Genomic DNA, 20668 nt, shown 5'->3' with positions numbered 1-20668 from the left:
GTGGGTCAGATCTGTCTCCTTGTTGGGGACAGAATGTCTTATTGAGCTTTGCCTACACACGAAATTAAAATATAAGTGATATGAATAATCAATGTTGTTTTGGTAGGTGATGAATTAAATTTGAAACTTAGGAAGTGAGAATTCTAAGTTTGACTCTGTTCCTAAATTCCTTGTGTGCGACATTTCACTACAATTTCACTTTAAGTTCAATTCTGACTAGTATTTCTGAGCATCTTCCTAGTGCAAAGAAAGCCCTGTGTTAAGGTCTCTGGGGAATACATGAGAAATGTGACATAGTCCCTGCCACAGAAGGAAGACATTTTTCACGCTACAGAGATGGTGTAAGATTGAACACCAAACTGCATGCCCACCAGTCAGTACCATAAGTATTTAAGTTAGGAAGAAATGGAGGTGGGTTGAATATCAAGATTGGCTTTTTAGAGGAGATAGGGCTTGGCTCTTTTATCCACCAAATGTAGCAAGTAATGCTAACCTGTTCTAGGTATTGTTGTTGAGATACAACTTAGAAAGGTGGTTGAGTGGTTTGCTTTTATTAACCAGCATAGAAACAATGGGTGGAAGCCGTAGACAGCATAACGTGTTCAAGAGGGATTCTACAAGAGGTTGCCCTTTATTTATTCCACTGGAAAATTCACTTTCATACCTAGTAGTCAGTGGGCTGTTTTAAGTCTTGGCAAAAAGGGTTCACATTACAGGGCAGGATATGTGGCAGGATTTCAGGTAAAAGAGTTTTCTAGTAAGTCAGGTTCATTTTCAGTGTGCCTTTTAGACTTGTGCTTTTTCTCCAAAATATGTATACCCATAAGTGGACAGACACTCATGTGTGTGCATGAATTTTTAAAAAATAATGGATACCTTTTTATTTGACAGTTTATATTTAAATAAAGCTTTTCCATATTAACAATGTGGGCCTACTTCTGGCCTTTAGTAATACACTACCTATAGGGTATGATGCCTTGTACCTGACAAGGTGCTTCGACATAAATTATTTTTTCGGATGCTCATTGTACACCTGTGAGGTAGGTTGTTGTCTAATTTATGGAGCAGGTTCAGAACATGGTAAGCTTGCACAGTGGCAGAATTTAGAACTAAAACCTGTCTATCTGACTCTAGATAGAGCCCTTGCTGTTTGCCTGATTACATCTATCTCCCAAAGCCATTTGCTGCCTCCCTGACTTATATTTTCACCCTGTTTGGGACTCACACAGGGCTTTCGTACAGAGCAACCCTTGTTATTACTTAATTGTTACAAATACAAATATTTCTTTCATTCATTGAATATTTATTTATTGAGTGCTTATTATGTGTCAGGTGCTGTTCTAAGTTTAACTAAAATGCTGCTTTAAAGGAACTTGCATTGCAATGAGGTGAGATAGACTAAACATAATTATATAACAAGAGCTATGAAGAGAAATAAAACAAGAAGAATGATTGGAAAAAGATGGTTTTTGAAAACGGTAGTTAGGGAAAGCATCTTTGAGCAGACCCTCAAGTGGTCTGAGAGACCAATTTTTGTAGCTCTTTGGAAGGAGTAATCCAGGTCAAGGGAAGAGCATGTTCTCTGTGTGCTGAGGTGGGAGTGCTTGGCTTATTCACAAGGATCATTTTCTGAATAGGTAAATACCAGGAAAAGTCAAGGTGGGCCTTGAAAGATGTGAAGAGTAACAGAAGCAAGTACATCCCAGGTGGAACTAATACCATGAGCACAGGCAAACCTGCAAGAACCAGATTCTTCTCTTCTGAATGGTTAGAAGGAGGAAGTGGAAGACTTTGGAGACTTTAGAAGAGACCTTAGAGAGCATCTGGTTTAGGGCTCTTATTTCACAGATGAAGAAAGTGGGGCCCGAGGAGGGCCCAGGACTAGAACCCAGGTTTCCTGACCCTACAACTAGTGCTTTGGCTCTTCCCACTACACCACACCCTACTGTCTTGTAAGTTGGGATCAACCAGAGCTAGACACAGGAATTTGACATTTACTCTGCAGATGGTGACACGTCCCTAAAAGTTTGTGACATAGGTGGTTAAGTGGAGAGCATCTGGGGCCAGAATGCAGGAGATCAGCAGCCTATAATTTTTTCCCTGCTGTATGACTTTGAACAATCCCTTGTGCTCTCCTGCCCCGCTTTGTCACGTGTAGACTGAGCAGGTTGGATCAACCACTTTGGTTGGTTCTCTAGGTAGGGCCCTTTCTGGGGCCGAGACAGAGTTTCTGAGGAGTAGAAGGCATGCCAGTGTGGAGATGAGGCTGCTGTTCTGACAGCTGGCGTGAGCCCAGCTGCTCCCTGACTCCCAGTAACCAGCGCTGGTAAATTACTCTTATCTCTGGGCTCCTGGCTTTACTGACCCAGATAACGTTTGCATGGAAGCTCTCTAGGTATTGAATGAAAAGATCTCCAAGATAAATTGTTAAATGAAAAAGCACAGCGTAAAACAACGTGTATGATATGCTACCTTTTGAGTAAAATAAAAAGGCAACAATAAGAATATGTACAAACATACATTTTATTCAGTAATTAGGTAAAGAAACTAGAAGAATATACATGAAACTAATAAAGTAGCTGTGTGTGTGTGAGTATGTGTGTGTGTGTGTGTGTGTGTGTATGAGAGAGAGAGGGAAAGAGAAAGGTGGGTATGGGGGAGAATGAAATTTTCCTATATCCTTCAAAGTTCTTTTGGCTGGTCTAATTAAATTTACATGAGACAGATTAATAAGAGGAAATAACCAAATATAATTCCATATGTACATATGGGAACCCCACATATATGAGAGGTTCTGGGACAGAGTTAAAATGAGGCACCTATGACATTCTGAGCTAAAATTGAGGTGAGTGTCTTGAGGCTTCAGCAGGGTGGAAGGTCACTACAGGTTACAGAACAGATGTTTAGTAATTAGTGGTTTGCCCTGCCCTGTGGATAGGTCAAGAAGGTTATCTCTGATAATCTCTTATTACAGGCGGGACCCTTGATTTAAATTCTTCAGGTAGTTAGGGGGTGGCAGGCAGAAGTTCCTCTTGAGCCTGCAGGGTCTCTGTTGCCTTTAGTGTGAATAATCTGTGAACCACAGAGGCACATCTTGGGTGACTCGTTTTGAACCCCTGCAAGGCTAACAGGAATGGGAGGGAGACTTTTCACTATTTATCTTCTTACATTTCTTCGATTGTAGAAGTAAGTGAATATATTTTAAATTGTATTTTATAAAAGGAATAAGAAAAATATAAAACTTTTCTATAAATAATGATTATCTTGCGATGAATCCTAGGTTTTAAAATAACTGGGGAAGGTGGGACGAATTAATTTGTTCTCATTATTTGGAGTTGCAGACTCTTGACCCAGGATGCAAACTGAAGCAAAATCAGATCCAAATTATTTTTCTCCAAATCCCACTGTTAACCTTAGTAGACAGCGGAGGGAAAACTTCCTCTGTTAGACAGGAATCCAATAAGAGGGCTCTGAAAGGTCAGCTCCCAGGGAGGCAGGAGTTACACAGAGCAGTTGATGAGGCTGACACTGCTTTTAAGCAAGAATTGAAGGCCAAGGAAGAAAAATCTAAATTACCATAAAAATTGAAAGAGAGGATCCAACTGAACAACTCATTCCAGTGAATGCATAATACAAGTCATTGGCAAAGCGTTCTGAGAAACCAAATCTCTCTCTCCCTCTGTCTGATTTTTTAAAAAGGTTATTCAAGGTTCTCAAAGTCCTGGGTTTACTAGAAACCAAGGAACTGATATTTCAACATTTTTTTAAAAAAACATGTTTTCTAACTTTAAAAGATTCTCCCTTCTTAAAAAAACGATGTATCATGCGCAAGTCAGCTTACTCTTAATAAAAGATATCTAGTTAACATAGATAAAGGCCACGCAAGCATCAGATGACTAATGACTTTCCAGTGTCAGTTAGGACAGACTGTGTTTGTTTAAACTTGTTAGTTGCTGCCTCCAAAAGGGAATGTTTGCAGCACAAAGCTAGTGATTCAGAGTCACGGGAATTGGACTCTGGCTTTCTGACAGCACACCCTGCTAGGTGTTCTCCTGTTGGGGTAGAAGAACAGACCCCTTGCTGTAGGTCTCACAAGGCCAGTACTGTAGGCAGTGGTACATTGTATAATGTCTTCATTATATCACTGGTTAAATTACATGGCTCAGATCAGTTTTACAGGAAAAGTTGCTGTACAAATCATCTACCTGGAGGTGTTTCTTACTAAGCATTGCTGGGTAAATAATGAGGAATTTTTAGGCTGCGGGTTTTGCCTGTCTAGAGTTCTTCATCATTTCTGGGTGACACTGTGGACCAAACAGACTGATTTCTCAAACCCTGAATTATTCTTTCCACACAGAGACGGGTCCCTTCTGCTTTCTGGTCCTTGGTATTCCCATACGTAAAACAAGAAGGTTGGATCACTTATTTTTTACTTATGAATGACCAGCTCTTTCTCTTGGCCTGTATATTGTTTGACAAAGTAATGTTTTTAACCATTCTCCCCTTTGATGATACGCCTTTTTCAAATAAGAGTGAGTGACCTGTTGGTAAACTGGAGTGTGTAGTTTTGCCGTGATACATAGGTTTTCCATAGGTGGCTGAGCCTAGTGAGCAGAGGTAGTGAGGATATCTGGGTTCTGATTCCTTGTCTGAGCGAGGGGCCAGAGGCAGAGCAGGAGTTGTGGCAAATGGTTACAGTAGGTACTGCAGAGAATAGGGTGGGTATCCCAGGACCGCTGGCTCCATGAACTTGTCTAACTTTCCCAAGGTACGGAGGGAGCCATGCAGATCCTTTGCACCACTGACATTATCTTCTGCTTTAGCAACTTTCCTAGCAGTTTACTTTCTCGGATAAGGATTCAGTTTTTTCTACATAGTTTTTTTTTGGGAAATAATTTTCAAACTAGAATTGTATCATTCCTCAACCTTTTTCTTTACCATGAAGTCCAAAGACCAAGTGGTTTGTTTATTTTTAGACTTTCTACTCAGTAGGGAGGTATCAAAAACACGTAAGAAAATGTCTCAGTCATGATATGGATTTTATTTCAAATCTCAAGTAAATAGGCAACTCTGCTTAGCAGATTTGTCTGGGGGTGAGAATGGTTGCATCAAAGACTCAAGTGCACATTGAAATTACTCCATGCTTCTCACTGCATTAGGGGTAATGAATTGATGCTGATATTATACTGTGCTCATTGCAGTATTGCCAAGTAGTCACACCACTTTGTAGCTAAGCCTAGACATAGCTCAGACTGTTCACCAAGACAGTATCCAGACAGCCACAATCGGTCGATGATAGCTGGTACATAAGACAAATCTGATTGTGTTCCTGAACTAGATTTTATTGATTGTGTTATTGATTATGCTGTGTTAGTGCCTAATCTTACTTAGATACTCCCTTTCTCTCTTAATGTCCTTAATCAAAGCAACTAAGGAACACATTTTTTGCATTAAACATTTTTTTCCCCAAATATTTTTACTTAAATAAGTCATATTCAAACCAAATGCCTAGTTTTAGGAAGCCCATCTAACCCATTTGTCCACTGATTATGCCACATTCTTTTCATGCCTGTGGTGGTATTAGCCTGTGGCATTACATTACACCACCGGCACCTATAGAACCAGAGACTTTATTCAAAACAGAAGGAAAGCCTAAGCAAGCATCTTTGTATGTTCAGTCTGCAAGCACAGCTACCACTCAGCCAAGATTGAAGATTGCAGGCCTGTGACAGCCCATCTAGTTCTGTGTGACACAGAATGACTAAGCACATCATTTTCTTCACAGTGACTCTTTATTAGCTTTCTCTAGAGGCAGAAGTTTTGTTTTGTTTTTAATTGTTTTTTTTTTCGTGTTCACTGTGCCTTTTACCTTAGGGAAATGAAAAATTCATGTGTAAATCTTATGACTGAGAGATAACAGTGGTGGAAGTTTAAGTGAACAATAATCTCTTCAATACAAAATATGTACATTTTGTATACGTTTAAAGTGTCTGCATTTCATTCTCTCTTTTGATTCTCACTTTTCTATAATTGAAATATAGGTAGAGGCTTAGAGAGGTTAAATGTCTATGATGGCGTCACAGACAATTAAGGGAAGAATTAGAATTAGAACTCCCACTTTTTGACTCAGTGATCCAATAAAAACAACCACGTGGAGCTATCTAGGAGAAAAAATTCAGAACTTACTGCCTTGCCTTTGGTTTCCCCCAGTAGTACAGATAGAAAGATGATAGGTTATGGAGCTGAATAGGCACTTACTAGCTGGATAATTGCGTGAAAGTTACTTAACATTTCTGAGCCTGAAACATAATAGGCACTTTATAAGCAATAACTTTTGGGGGAATATAATCATTAATGTTGTAAAGATTTTGTAGAGTGTCAGATGGGCACTTGTCTTATTAGGGAGACTACTTCATGGGCCATGTAGGTACCTGACCATTGTGCTGTACACCTGAAGCTGAAGCTGAGTAATACTGAATGTCAACTATAATTTAATATATATATAATCACAGGATGTGGAGTACAGCGTAGGGAATAGAGTCAATGGAATTGTAACAGCTATATACAATGTCAGAGGGGTAAGTAGATCAGGGGCGGGGGGTTATCACTTTGTGAGGGGTGTAAGTGTCTAACTAGTACATTGTTTTATACACCTGAAACTAATAAAAAAAATAACAATAGCTTTTACTTTTTTTTTTTTATGGTAGGGAGAGTGGACTCCATTGTACTGTTAGGGTCGTATTTATCCTATACTTTCAGATGGCTCCTGCTTGTTCTGTTGCAGCCAGAGATCCATTCCTGTGGCAAAGCAGAGGAATGCAACAGGCTGTTTATGCTATAGGCTGGCTTTCTCCAGAGGCAGGCCGAGTACATAGGAAAGAGAATTAATTTTCTATTTTTCAATTTTATGTAAATGGAATCATGTCCATGAGATTCATTTTAATATTATACAGATATAGTTATTATGGTCCAAAGGGGACTGTGCGGTATATATTTGAGGAATTTTTCTCAATAACATGTAGTGCTCAGTGTATAGAATCTTGGGCTTAGAGATACAGAGTCCATCTTGTATTAGCTATGTTACCTAAAGTAAGTCACTCATTGTCTTCTGGGGATAACAAGGCTTGGCCTTTCCACCTCACAGGCTTGTCGTGGCAATCAAATGACATGATGTATGCAGAAGCACTTTGTAAATTATAAAGCATTCCACAAACATAAGGCAGTACTTCTTAATTGCCACAGTTTATTCCTTCATTATTAGCAAACCCAACTAAACCATCTTCAGCTTGGTGCCTTCACCGAGGCCTACCATGGGCCTGACACGTGGTTGGGACTTGGTAGATGTCAAATTGTATATTTAGATTAGAGAAGATATTTAGAGCTAGAGGAGAGAAGGAGCTCAGGTGTATGGAGAGGTTTATTTGGGTCTTTGCCAAATAACTGATTACTTTCCACTCCTAGTTCACTGATAAATAAAAATTAAAAGTAATGTGTATATGAAATAATTGACAGGGTTTGTTGAACTAGACCTCCTTCAGGTCAGGCATTGTATCCATGTTGTTTTTAATTCTGATAACCCTGCAACATAAGCCTTATTATTCCTCTTTTTATATATGTGGAAACTAATGTTCAGAGAATCATCATGGTCCAACACACCGGCTTATTCTATTAATGACTTTGGGGTAAAAGAGTAGCTTATCCAGGGAAGGAAGATAATTTAGAATTGAGGAAAATTCTTAGGCCTGAGATTTCTTTTATGTGATTCAGCTTGGGTGAAATAAGGTCTCTGCTCATCAGGCTGATCTGTCACTCATAGAACTGGAAGAAGCCTTACTGTGCATCCAGTATAACCTCCCTCACAGAAGCTAAGTCTGGCACAATGAAGCAGTGGTGACGTGGCCCAAGATACTGGGCTCCTGAATCCCGGTGCACTGTGTTTTTTTTTAAGTTCAGTGGCTTTTCCTGTAGGACACTGGTAATCCTCCTGAAGATACTTCCAGTGTCCACTTGATAGTTTGCTGGGTTATGTCTTGTCTCTTTAAGGGAAAAAAAAATTAAGCTTAGTGCAAAAACTGATGAGTTGTATGCTGGTAAAATGATCTTTGACCATTATAAGAGAATTTTAAATTACCATGTTTTGCCATGTATAATGTGTACTTTTTTTGCCCAAATTTGTGAGGGAAAAATAAGGATGCGCATTATACGTGGGTAGTACTAATTCCGTATCAGTATAAATGTTTTCAATTATTTTATTTATGCTTATGAGTTAAAAGTGTAACTCGAAATGAATAATCATATCCCTATGCAAAATAATACCCTGGAATTTGATCATCGGTTTTGTTGAACTTACAACAAACTTGGAGCAACGAAGAGTTCTTGGCCTTCTGTGATGCGTAAATAACGTAAATTTGTGACTGGTACATAAAATTTCTTGTACCTTGTATCTATTCTTGTGTTTTGTAATTATTTGTTATATAAAATTTCTTGTACCATATATGTTTAAAAATAAATGCTAAAATTCCTTTAAAATTAAAAAAACAAGTACCTAAATGTAAACAAATAAAAATTTGAATTAAAACGAAACATTTTTTTCCCTGAAAGTTTGGGACAAAAATATGGGTGTGCATCATACACGGCAAAATATGGCACATAGATTTAATGTGAAATAGGAAATCTATTTAGTAGTAGATAAAAGTAGGTATGTGGGTGTACTAAAGAGAAAAGTTTGACTCATCTGCTGTAGAAAATGATGCTGAGCCACAGATCATGGATGTTTAATCCACCTCAGTTTTGTGCCTAACACTTTCAAGTGCTTGGAGCTGTGCAGAAATGACATATGACATAGTCCCTGCTCTCAGAGAATTTAAGACCAAATATCTCTTCTTTAAGATTGAGAGTAAGGTGGGGATGTCTGCCCTTATATAGTGCTCTATTCAACATTATACTGGAGGACCTCGTCAGTGCAGTTAGGTAAGAATGAGTTTAAAGTCATAGATTAGAAAGGAAGAAGTAAAAATGTCTTTATAAAAATATGATCGCATTTAGAAAATCCTAAAGACTCTAGAAAAGAGTAATTAGAACTAATTAGTGTAGGAAAGTTGTAAGACACAGGGTCAGTATGTAAAAATCAACTGTACTTCCAGTACACCAGAAATGAATACTTGGAAACTAGGTACATAATAGCATTTATAATAGCTTCAAAATTATGAAATACTCAGGGAAAAATTCAACAAAATATTTTGATAAACATACACTGAAAATAAACTACAAAACAGTACTGAGAAAACTTAAAACACCTAAATTATTTTTATATTTATGAATTGAATTGAATTTTATGTTTATGAATTGAAAGACTGATATTGTTAGTCAGTTCACCTCAAATTGATCTATAGACTCAACACAGTCCCAATCCCATAGCAGGATTTTTTGTAGAAATTGATAAGCTGATTTTAAATTTGCATGGAATTGCAAAGGACTTAGAATAGTCAAGTCAGTTTTGAAAAAGAACAATGTTGGAGGATTTATTATCCTACTTGATTGCAAGACTTTTTATAAAGCTACAGTAATCCAGACAGTGTACGTATTGGGTTAAGGGTAGATACAGATCAGTGGAACAGAACAGAGAATCAAGAAATAGAAACAGAGCATGTGGTCAGTTGTTTTTGTCAAAGATACCACAGTAAATCAGTGAGGAAAGGATAATCTCTTCAACAAATGGTGCTGGAACAATTTGACATCTATATACAAAATATTTAACCTTGACCCTTACCTCAAGAAATACACAAAAATTAACTTGAAAGGTATTATGAGTTACGTTGTGCCCCCTTCCCATTCATATGCTGGAAACCCTACAGCCAGTACCTCGTGTTTGGAAATATGGTCATTGCGGATATAATTAGTTACGATGAAATCATACTGTAGTCGGGTTGACCCCTAATCCAATATCACTGATATCCTTATAAAAAGGAGAAATTTGGACACAGACAGTCACATAAGGAGACTGCCATGTGAACATGAAGGCAGACATTAGGGTGATGCCTCCACGAGCTAAGGAACACCAGAGATTGCCAGCAGATCACCAGAAGCTAGGGGAGAGGCCTAGAACAGATTCTGTCACAGCTCTTAGAAGGAATCAACCATGCTAACACCTTGATCTGGGACTTCTAGCGTCTATAACTGTAAGGAATTTCATTTCTGGTGTTTAAGTCACTCAGTTTGCGGTACTTTGTTATAGCAGCCCTTGCAGTTAATACGGAAAGGACCATAGACCTTAGCATAGAGCTAAAGCTATAAAACTAGGAGAAAGTCTTTGTGACTTTGGGTTAGAACCAGGTTTCATAGAAAAGTCATAAAAAGCAAGAATTAGAAAAGACAAAATTGATAAATTAGACTACAATCAAAATTATTTTTTTTTCAAAAGGCACTGTTGGGAAAATGAAAAGGCAAGCCACAGACTGGGAGAAAATACTTGCATAATCATATGTATTTGATTAAGGACTTGTATCCAGAATATATATATTTTTAAAAACATTTTTACAACTCAGTAATAAGAAGACAAATAACTTGAATAAAAATTGGAAAAAAATTTGGGCAGCATTTCACCAAAGAAGCAATGCTGATGGCAAATAAGCACATAAAAAGATGCTCCACCTCATTGGTCATTAGGGAAATGCAAATTAAAATTAACAGTGAGATACCATTTACTTACTAGAGTTGTCTCAAACACAGAGGTTGCCAAAAAAATGTATACACATTTTAAGAAAGGAAAAAAATGTATTAAAATTGTAATACTCAATATAAACTGATAACAAAAGATGAATACAAGTCAAGTGTATACATTTTTTTGGCACCCCCAGTAGTTCCAAGTGTTAGAATGTAGGGCAGTGGGAACTCGCACACAGTGTTGGTGGGAATACAAAGTCCAGCTACTTTTGAAAACAGTTTAAGTTTCTTATAAAGCTAAAGACATATTTACTAAAAGAACCAGCCATCCCATTTTCTAGGTATTTACCCAAGATAAATAAAAACATGTCCACAGAGAGACTTGTATTCAAAGGTTCAGTACAGCTTTATTCATAACAAGTAGTCATGGAAACAACCCAAATAAATGTCTGTTGACTGGTGGTTGTCGTAGAGCCATAAGATGGAATACTAATCAGGAATAAAGATGAATGAATTACTGATACAACAACATGAATGAATCTCTCAAGCATTATGCTGTATGACAGAAGCCAGACGTAAAAGAGTATATAGTATACAATCCCATGTATGTGAAATTGTTGAATAGCAAAACTTTGGTAACATACAAGTAAAGTAGATATAAGATTGCCAGGGGCTATAAATGAGGGGAGGGGATTGACTGTAAAGGAGCAGCAGGAAATTTTCTAGGGTGGTAAATATTTTTCCCCAAGCTTTAATGAGATATAATTGACATACATTGTGTAAGTTTAAAGTGTACAACATACAGATTTGATACACTTATATAGTGCAAAATGATTGCCATGGTAGTGTTAGTTAATACTTCCATCACACCACATAATTGCCATTTCTTTTTGTGGTATGAACATTCCAGGTCTACTCTCAGCAGCTTTCAAGTATACAGTACAGTATTGTTAACTATAATACCATGCTATACATTAAATCCTCGGAACTTACTTATTTTGTAACTGGAAGTGTGTATGTAGCCTTTGACCAACATCTTCCCACCCCTCAGCCCCTGACAACCACAATTCATTCTACTCTCTGTTTCTCTGAGTTTTGCTTTTTTAGATTCCACATATAGGTGAGATCATAAAATATTTGTCTTTCTCTGTCTGACTTGTGTCACTTTGCATGATGCCTTCAAGGTCCATTCTTGTTATTTCAAATTGCTGGATTTCCTTTTTTCTTACGGCTAAATAATATTCCTGGGTGTGTGTGTAACATCTTTATTCATTCTTGGATGGGCTCCTAGGATATTTCCATTATTTTGGCTATTGTAAATAATGCCTTAATGAGCATGGAAGTGCAATGTCTTTTTGAGATCCTGATTTCATTTTCTTTGGCTATATACCCAGAAGTAGAATTCCTGGATCATATAGTAGTTCTATTTTTAATTTTTTGAGGATCCTCCATACTGTTTTTCCATAGCGGCTGTAACAACGTACACCCTACTAGCAGGGTATGAGGGTTCCCTTGTACCCTTGCCAGTACTTGTTATCTCTTGTCTTTTTGATAATAGTCATTCTAACAGGTGTAAAGTGATATCTTATTGCGCTTTTGATTTGCATTTCCCTGGTGATTAGTAATGTTGAGCACCATTTCATGTACCTGTTGTCCATTTGTATGTCTTTAGAAAAATGATCAGTTCCTCTGTCCATTTTTTTAATCAGGTTTTTTTTGATGTTGAGTTATGTGAGTTTCTTACAAATTTTGGATATTTATCCTTTGTCAGATATGTGGTTTGCAAATATTTTTTCCCATTCATTAAGTTGCCTTCTCATTTTGTGTATTGTTTCTTTTACTGTGCAGAAACCGTTTAGGTTGATGTATTCCTTCTTAATTTATTTTTGCTTTTGTTGTTTGTGTTTTTGGTGTCATATCCAGAAAAAATGTTGTCAAGACCAATGTCATGTTTTCCCTGTTTTCTTCTAGGAGTTTTATGGTTTTAGGCCGAAATTTCTTTATCATGATTGTCATGGTGGCTACATGACTATATACATTTGTCAAAACTCATTGAATTATACAATTAAAATTGGTGGACTTTATTTTTGACATATTATGCCTCAACAAAGAAATAACCATGAACAAACAATGTCTGCCGCTTGTCAAGTACTAGGAATATGACTAGATAAACGTGATGTTGGTCCTCCCCCCAGGAAGCTCCCACCCTGTAGACACGGCATAGAAAGACTTACAGTTCAGAGAGAGAAGAGCCTGTAGAGAAGTATATCTGCTGAGGCACAAAGGAAGGGGAGTTCTTGATCAGGGAAAGCCCCACAAAGGAGCTGCTTGACCTTTAGTTTGATGGGTGAACGCGAGTCAGATAAATGTTGAAGAGAAGGGCATTCCAGGCAAATGCATGTGACTGTGAAACTGCATGTTACGTTTTGTAAACCGCAAGGAGCCCAGTACTGCCAGAGCCTGGAGTTGTGAGATTCATGTCAAAGTGGCAAGAGTTGAAGCTGGACAAGTTGGCAGAGAGGTAAAAGGTGGAATGTTTCTCGGATTTACTTATCAAACTCATAGTGCAAGAAAAAATATGGACTTGAGAGAGAAACTCTCCCTTTTGGGTGAGAGATGAGATGACCAACATGCTCATTCATGTCTCCCCATTCCTTTGCTTTGGGCTTAAAAACAAAACAACAACAAAAACCTTGCTTTTACAATCAACTATTGTAAAGTTGAGTAATTCTTCCTAAACAGACCTCAGCTGCATTTGTGTCACTAAGGCTGTACTTGAGATTTCACCTGTTACAGTGAGGAAATATGTTTTAATGTTTTAGGAAGCCTTTAATCCTAGTCTCTGGGAGAACTGCTGAGGTTTGCCGGATGTGGCTTGTGCCTTCAAGCACATACCAGTTTCTCTGTACCAACAGGGAAAAGTACAAAATCTCCCTCACATTACTTTATCGAAAGGAGACAACCTTCTGAAACTGCTTATCGGTTCACCTCCATATATATATATGAAATTCTTGAACATCTCTATCTTTGAGTGATGCGGGGAAAGGTATGTATGCGTATGTACAAGGGCCTGCTCTAAAATCGGATGCTTTCTCATATATTACAGGCAATGGATTTTGAAGGCTGGGCTGACACCCTCTTTCTTCTGCAGTTCACCCTCTCTTGTGTGATGGGGTAAGCCTTTGCCGCCATGTTAGCAGATAGTTTTCCTAGAAAAATGTGTTCTAGGGTCCTTTTGCCTCATTCCTCAGTATCCTGTTCTGTCTCTGAGTGTATCAACTTAAGATAATTAAACCTTCAGATTCAGGTGGTTCCTTACCTCCTGGGAATGTGCCCTCAGGGCAACTAAACTGATACCAAAGTCTTGCTTAGAAGGATGGAGAAAAACGAATATTTATTCATTAACCTAGTATGTGATAAGCACCATTATATTTCAACATTAGTTTTCACCATTATGTTTCATGCATAATTTTATTTTATTTCTACATTGACCAGTTGGCAGATACTGTCCCTTTACCTATGAGAAAGCAGGATCAGAACTAAAGTAAATTGCCTAGGTTTGCACAATTAGTAGATGGTAGTGGCAGCCCTTGAATTTGGGCCTGGTTGACGCCCCACTACCAGGTGTCTGTCTTTTAGAAGAGTATATGGAGAAGGCTAGAGAGTACCGGCAAATATGCCTCTTCTCTGCACCTCCATATTTGCCTAATGCATTTTTTTTCCCAACCAGTCAGTTCAGTTGTTATTTATGACTGGATCTCACTCATGCTAGGTACATAGTGAGTGGGTGCTTCAAAATTAAGTTGACATGGTGCCTTAGTACTGAGTACTTAGTACTCAGAAGCCTCGTTATAAATCTGGGAGTTCCAACTGCTGCCACTTAGTTATTAAGTGAACCTCTTAAAGTAGTTCTAATTTGTTTTTCTTCCATCCTTAAGAATCTCTCTTGCCTTCACCCTGGTCCAGAGGTCATATGGTCCTAATAGGAGGTACACACCTCAACCAGGGTCTGTGAGCACGGAGCTTTTTGTCTGGATTAGGTGAATTAGCAGGAATATGATCCAAACAGAATACTCATGATTATGAATGATTGTTTCAAGGTGTCGGTGAAGGTAACTGGGAAAAACGCCTGGTCAGTAAACGGACATATGTTTCTTTTTAATGAATTTTTTGCAAGTCTCAAGCTGCAGTAAAAGCAGCAGTAAGGTAGGGAAAACTCACAGTCAGAAAATAAAACCTAGCCAGACCATCAGCTCTAATGCATCTTTTGGAGCAAAAATTAATATAAAACCTGGTCTTATTTTACTATAAGACCAGGTCTTTAATATAATATAATATAAATAATATAAATATAATATAATACCGGGTATTATATTAATTTTTGCTGCAAAAGACGCATTAGAACTGATGGTCCGGCTAGGTCTTATTTTCAGGGATACAGGGTAGAATGTGCTACAGAATGGCCAACACTGATTGTTTCTCTTGGCTAGAGATTATTATAAAGTAAGCAACTGGATCTCACAAGATACCTTTTCCGTCTCCATTTCAGGTTTATCTTAATGTATGCCACGGTACTCTGCACTCAGTATAATTCTGCTCTGACAACTACAATAGTTGGCTGTATTAAGGTGAGCTGAGAAAATACTGTTATCTTTTGGGTACCTGCTTTATTTGAAAATTGTTCCTCTAAAATAAGTCTGGTTATGGCCTTAAGCCCCATAATCCATATTTCCTCACATATTTTTTTGATAGTTTGACAAATTGTGATGGTTTCTGAAACAATCTTTAAGAACTCAGGGAGGGCACAATCTCTACTTTCAGGCAACTTAGCTCCGACAAGTATGGAGAAAGGAGAATATGTCATCTTAGAGTAGAGGAAGAACTAGGCCTGTTTCTGACTGGGCAGATGACTAGCTCAGTAGCGAGAGGCCTGTCCCTTTAACCCCTAATGAGAACTGTTCTCTGCTTCATGGAGTTCTGGCTGTTTTGCAGGGGAAGGATGCCTGCCAGAAACTAATCAAGAGAGTTTTCCTATGCCTGAGCCAAACCTTAAATGGCCCACTTTTAAAAGCTGTGTCTGACATTTCCAGTGATGTCATTTCCTCCTGATCCATTTTATTTGAGGGAGGATGGTCTGTCTACCGCCAGAAGAGCCAAGTTGACTTGAATATTGGACTGAAGTAGTGGCTTTAAGCCTGAGGCCTCTTTCATCCGACTTTGTGATTCTAGTGCTTTGAGATCCAAGAGGCCACAGCATGCCTGAATTCCAAATGAATTAGCAAGGTAGGCTGGCTTTCTAACACAGGTAAAACAGAGAGAGGTAGGTCCTCAATCATTTGGGGAAAAGAGTACAGTTGCCCTTGGAACTTCCTTTCTGATGTCCCATTTGGCAATACCATGTTTCCCCGAAAATAAGACCTAGGCAGACCATCAGCTGTAATGCATCTTTTGGAGCAAAAATTAATATAACACCCGGTCTTATATTATATTATACCCGGTTTTATATTATATTATGTAAGACCTGGTCTTATATTATTGTATTATACCCAGTTTTATATTGTATTATATTATACCCAGTATATTATATTATGTAAGATCTGGTGTTATATTATACCCGGTCTTATGTAATATATATTATATTACGTCTTATATTATATTATTATATTATATTTTACCCGGTATATTATATTATGTAAGACCCAGTCTTATATTATACCTAGTTTTATATTATATTATATTATACCCAGTATATTATATTATATTATACCCAGTATATTATATTATATTATATTATACCCAGTATATTATATTTTGTAAGACCTGGTATTATATTATATTATTATATTATATAATACCCGGTCTTACAATAAAATAAGACTGGGTCTTATACTAATTTTTGCTCCAAAAGACGCATTGGAGCTGATGGTCCGGCTAGGTCTTATTTTCGGGGAAACACGGTAGTGAGGGAAGGGGTTGCAGAGGTGAAGTTTTTATTGCTCTCCTATGTTTCCCATTGCAACCCCAATGGAGTGGTGTCCACCCGGCCTTATTTTAGAAACTAAAACTGCCAGGGTTGCCCAAAAAATGTACATATTTTAAGAGATGTTATCTATGTATTATTTTTTGAAGTTGAATTGAATTGCTGTAGCAATGTGTAGTATGATGTTCGCTCAAAAGATGGCGTTAATTAAATGAATGCTAGCGTCATTCATTGTATTACAATTTTAATAGTTTTTTCCTTTCTTAAAATGTGTATACATTTTTTTGGCACCCTCTGTATATTTGGGATTAAACTTCAGAAGGTCTGTGACTTCGGATCATGGAATTGGAGTGTTTAGTGTGAATAGAATTCTAAATTAAGCTATAACAAGTCAGTTGTGTCAATTCCCTCTCTGAATTGAAAGGCCTGGGCTGGCTGAGACTGATTTAGCCTCCCAAAATAGCTCTCAGCTCTGTTTCAGTTTTGTAAAGTAAATGCTTTAAGAGCAAAGTAGATGGCTTGCATCTTCAGAATAAGAACAGCAAGAACATGAGAGACAAGGCAATTGGTACCATTTGGCCAAGAAGAAGGATGGTGCAACCGGAAGGCCTATGTTTCATTTTAGTAACTAAATCTATTTGTTTAGGATTTCTTAGTGTACTTTCTTTATCATCATCAGCATGGGGTACAAATACAGTCCTGTTCCCAACATAAAGTTCAGTGCAAAAGTCTTTTGATATTTCCTCCTCCACATAGAGCCCTATGGACTTAGAGCAAAGCGATACGTTTTACTTGTAGAGAGAGGGAAGAAACTGGGTGGTCTCATTAGTTTATAGGCGCTGTTGCTTCTCACTGCCATTGGCATCACTGTTGAGGGTCCTACCTTCTGACAGATGTGGGTACACTGATGCACTTCTGTTTTGGGGCCTCACAGGCCACAGGGGAGCGTCTTTCCTTAGCCTCCAAGGTATTGTTGCTCCAGGGGCTTTAGGCTTCCATCTGTGCTTGAGGATCCTAACCCCACAAACCCTTGGGTCAGCATTCTTTGTGAAAATTACTTAGGATAACTTGTTAAAAATGGAAGTTCCAAGGCCCATCTCAGATATACTGAACCAGAAACTCTAAAGTAGAGCCTAGAAATGATCATTTTTAACAAGGTTTCCAGGCGATACTCAGGGATAGTCAAGTTTAAGAATTGCAGTCTTAGTTTTGAGCTACCAACAGAGACTCTTCTGTGCTTCCTGGTTGGTTTTGCTTTGGGGGCAATGGTGTCTTTTCCTGATAGCAAACCTTGGTTAGAATGCCCTAATGTATACTACACTTTTTCTAGCTTTTGATGGGTTTTGCTCAATAAGGATTGGGTTCTCTGCCCTTTCTTTCCCTTTCTGAAGTTCCTTGGACAATTTGTGTGAATTAATCCACCTTCACCCTGGATCTCTGAGATCCTGCTACACATTTTCCCAGGTTGCTTTCTGTTATGTGGTACTTCATTTTATTTTTTCCCCCTCAAGTAATAAAAAAGATCTGCTCTAAGGTAATTTGCGCTCTCTATCTGTAGACTTAGAAGAGGCTGACATAATTTTGAATGCTCAAAAGGCACTCCATTATAAAAATAATTTTGAAGTTTGTTTTTGAAACACTAGAGCACTTTATTTTCTGCTTCACAGGCCTAATCTAGGAGAGCCCAGGTACTAAAAATGTTTGTGGCATTTACTATTTATGGCAGTGGTAAAAGCAAAGAGGAAGGCAATGACTTATGAATGTGAAAGAAGGGAAGTACGGGAAGAACTGAATAATAGTTTAAACTTTGAAAAATGTTATGTCACCTTTGTGGTCTGAGGATAATTAAAAGGGAGCCAGATAAGCAGAAGATGTTTACACCTTGGAGTTAAAGGGAGTCAGGAGAGTGATTTTAGGTATACTACTTTGAGATGACTTCCCATGTGGTTTTTTTTTAAGTTACCAAGGAAGATTCCTCTAAAAACTGTCTCATGTTGGTAAACTCCCCATTATGTCCTTTATGTTTTTCAAAATAGAGGGAAAGATCCTTGCATATAAGCTGGCTTTCCTTCACTCTCCCCTCACAAGTCTACAATTACCTTAATCGGAGGGAAAAGCATTCTTGTCTAAGATTGCTAATTGTGCCTTCGTATTTCCTACCTCTAGTAACTGCAGTGTTTTTCTATTTAGGTTTCTCATGTCAGCCCATACCATGGGACAGAGGAAGTTTGATATCTTTTTAGTATTTTTCAATATTGGTGAAAGCATTTAGCTTCTTGAGGGAGAGACTGGGAAGAGGCTAATGTCATTGTTTCCCTAGTAGAGTTCTTGCTCGTACTACACTCATTTCAGGATTGGCGGGTCTTTGTTATTGTCTCTTGGTTTTTGTATTCTAAGGATAGGTATATGGGTTATAGTGTGAATGGTTATATGGATATGGAAAAAGCTCAGTTAAACCTATGTAACAATATATTGCCTTTTTTTGTAGAATATATTAATAACTTATATTGGAATGGTCTTTGGTGGAGATTATATTTTCACATGGACAAACTTCATTGGCTTAAATATCAGGTAAGTAAACATATTTAAATGTAATGACAAGTGGGATTTGGATACTCAAATTATGTCACAGTAAGGTTGGGCTATTTAATGGCAATTTTGTTCATTTATTAAACATTTATGGAGTGCCTACCATGTACTGTATTTAACATCTTTAGATAATGCTTTTTAAAAAAATGGTTCCATATTTTATCTACAATATTTGGGGAATCTTTGCTGGAAGTTCTTTTACTTAGCCTTCAAGGAATAATCCTTTATTTATTATCTTAGATGGCAGTATAGTTCTCAAGAAAATTCAGAGTTAAAGAGTACCAGTTCTGTTAGAAATGCTTTATATGCGTCTGACCTTGGACATATCACTGCATTTCTTTAGACTTTATCTTCATCAATGATGAGGGTGACTTGTACAAAAGATCTTTTTTAGTTCAAGAATTTTGAATATCATGGTTTTAGATATTATTTATATGATTACGAATTCTCAAATTTATATTTGGGCCAGACGTCTATCCTGAACTCAGACTTGTATATGTAAAAGACCACTTGACACCCAGATGTCATGTCCAAAACTGATCTCCTTTTATTTCTTCCAAAGTCTGTTCCACCCAAAGCCTCTGCATCTCAATTGATGGAGACTCCAGCCTTTCCATTTAAAAACCTTGCAGGCATCCTAGACTCTTTAGTCTTAATATCCCATATCCATTGTGTTAGCAAATTCTGTTGGCTCTACCTTTAGAATAGATCCAGGAAAGGATCCCTTCTCACTGTCTGCATTACTTCCATCTTCATTTAAGCCACCAGCATCTCTTGCCTAGATTGCTGCCTTGTCTTCTATACTTGTCCTTGATTTAACTCATTCCCACCTCTACCCCCAAGCAATTCTCAACAGAATAGGCAGTGTATTCCATGTAGAAGATAAGTCAGAACATGTCACTCTTCTTTTTACCCTGCACTCCCACCCCATGGCTCTCCAGTTTCAGCTCCTGCTTCTCTTTTCCCTCAACCGACTTCATCCACACAGACCTACTTGCTGTTCTTTTAGAATACTGGGCATGTTCTCACTTCAGGGCCTTGGGACAGATAATTTCCTCTACCTGGAACACTGTATTGCCAGATACTTACATGACTGACTCCTTTATGCCTATATATTTGTGCTCCAGGGTTATTCTCAAGGAAGTCTACCCTGACCACCTTATTTAAAATTGCAGCCTGTTCTTCCATTTCTAATACTCCCAAACACTCTTATTTTGCTTTTGTGTTTATCTTTTCCAGAGCACTTTCTAATATACTATATAATTTGCTTATTTATATTTATTGCCTGTTTTCTGTCTCCCCTGCTAGAATGTAACTTCCATGAGGGTAGGGATCTCTGTCTATATTGTTCACTCAAGTTTCCCAAGCTCCTAGAATTAATCCTGGTAGTTGCTCAATAAATATTTGCTTGATGAATTGTACATGGATTTGTAAAAG

At 37.8% G+C, this 20668-nt stretch overlaps 2 protein-coding genes across 2 annotated transcripts in view; one reads left to right on the top strand and one right to left on the bottom strand.

The window, feature by feature from the left end:
* The window catches only part of SLC35D1 (solute carrier family 35 member D1), a 44903-nt gene that overhangs the window by 11638 nt on the left and 12597 nt on the right, over positions 1 to 20668 (top strand). The window contains exons 9-11 of the mRNA XM_033113595.1: positions 13769 to 13836; positions 15212 to 15290; positions 19131 to 19213. Coding sequence (XP_032969486.1) covers positions 13769 to 13836; positions 15212 to 15290; positions 19131 to 19213 — 230 coding nt within the window. The remainder of the gene's footprint in view (positions 1 to 13768; positions 13837 to 15211; positions 15291 to 19130; positions 19214 to 20668) is intronic.
* MIER1 (MIER1 transcriptional regulator) overlaps positions 6696 to 20668 on the bottom strand; it is a 94196-nt gene continuing 80223 nt past the window's right edge. The window contains exon 17 of the mRNA XM_033113583.1: positions 6696 to 8036. Coding sequence (XP_032969474.1) covers positions 7950 to 8036 — 87 coding nt within the window. The 3' untranslated portion in view covers positions 6696 to 7949. The remainder of the gene's footprint in view (positions 8037 to 20668) is intronic.

The sequence above is a fragment of the Rhinolophus ferrumequinum genome, chromosome 9 (genome assembly GCF_004115265.2).
Source record: "Rhinolophus ferrumequinum isolate MPI-CBG mRhiFer1 chromosome 9, mRhiFer1_v1.p, whole genome shotgun sequence".
Classification (NCBI taxonomy): domain Eukaryota; kingdom Metazoa; phylum Chordata; class Mammalia; order Chiroptera; family Rhinolophidae; genus Rhinolophus; species Rhinolophus ferrumequinum.
The sequence above is the reverse complement of the archived record's forward strand: the minus strand, read 5'-3'. Positions and strand labels throughout refer to the sequence as shown.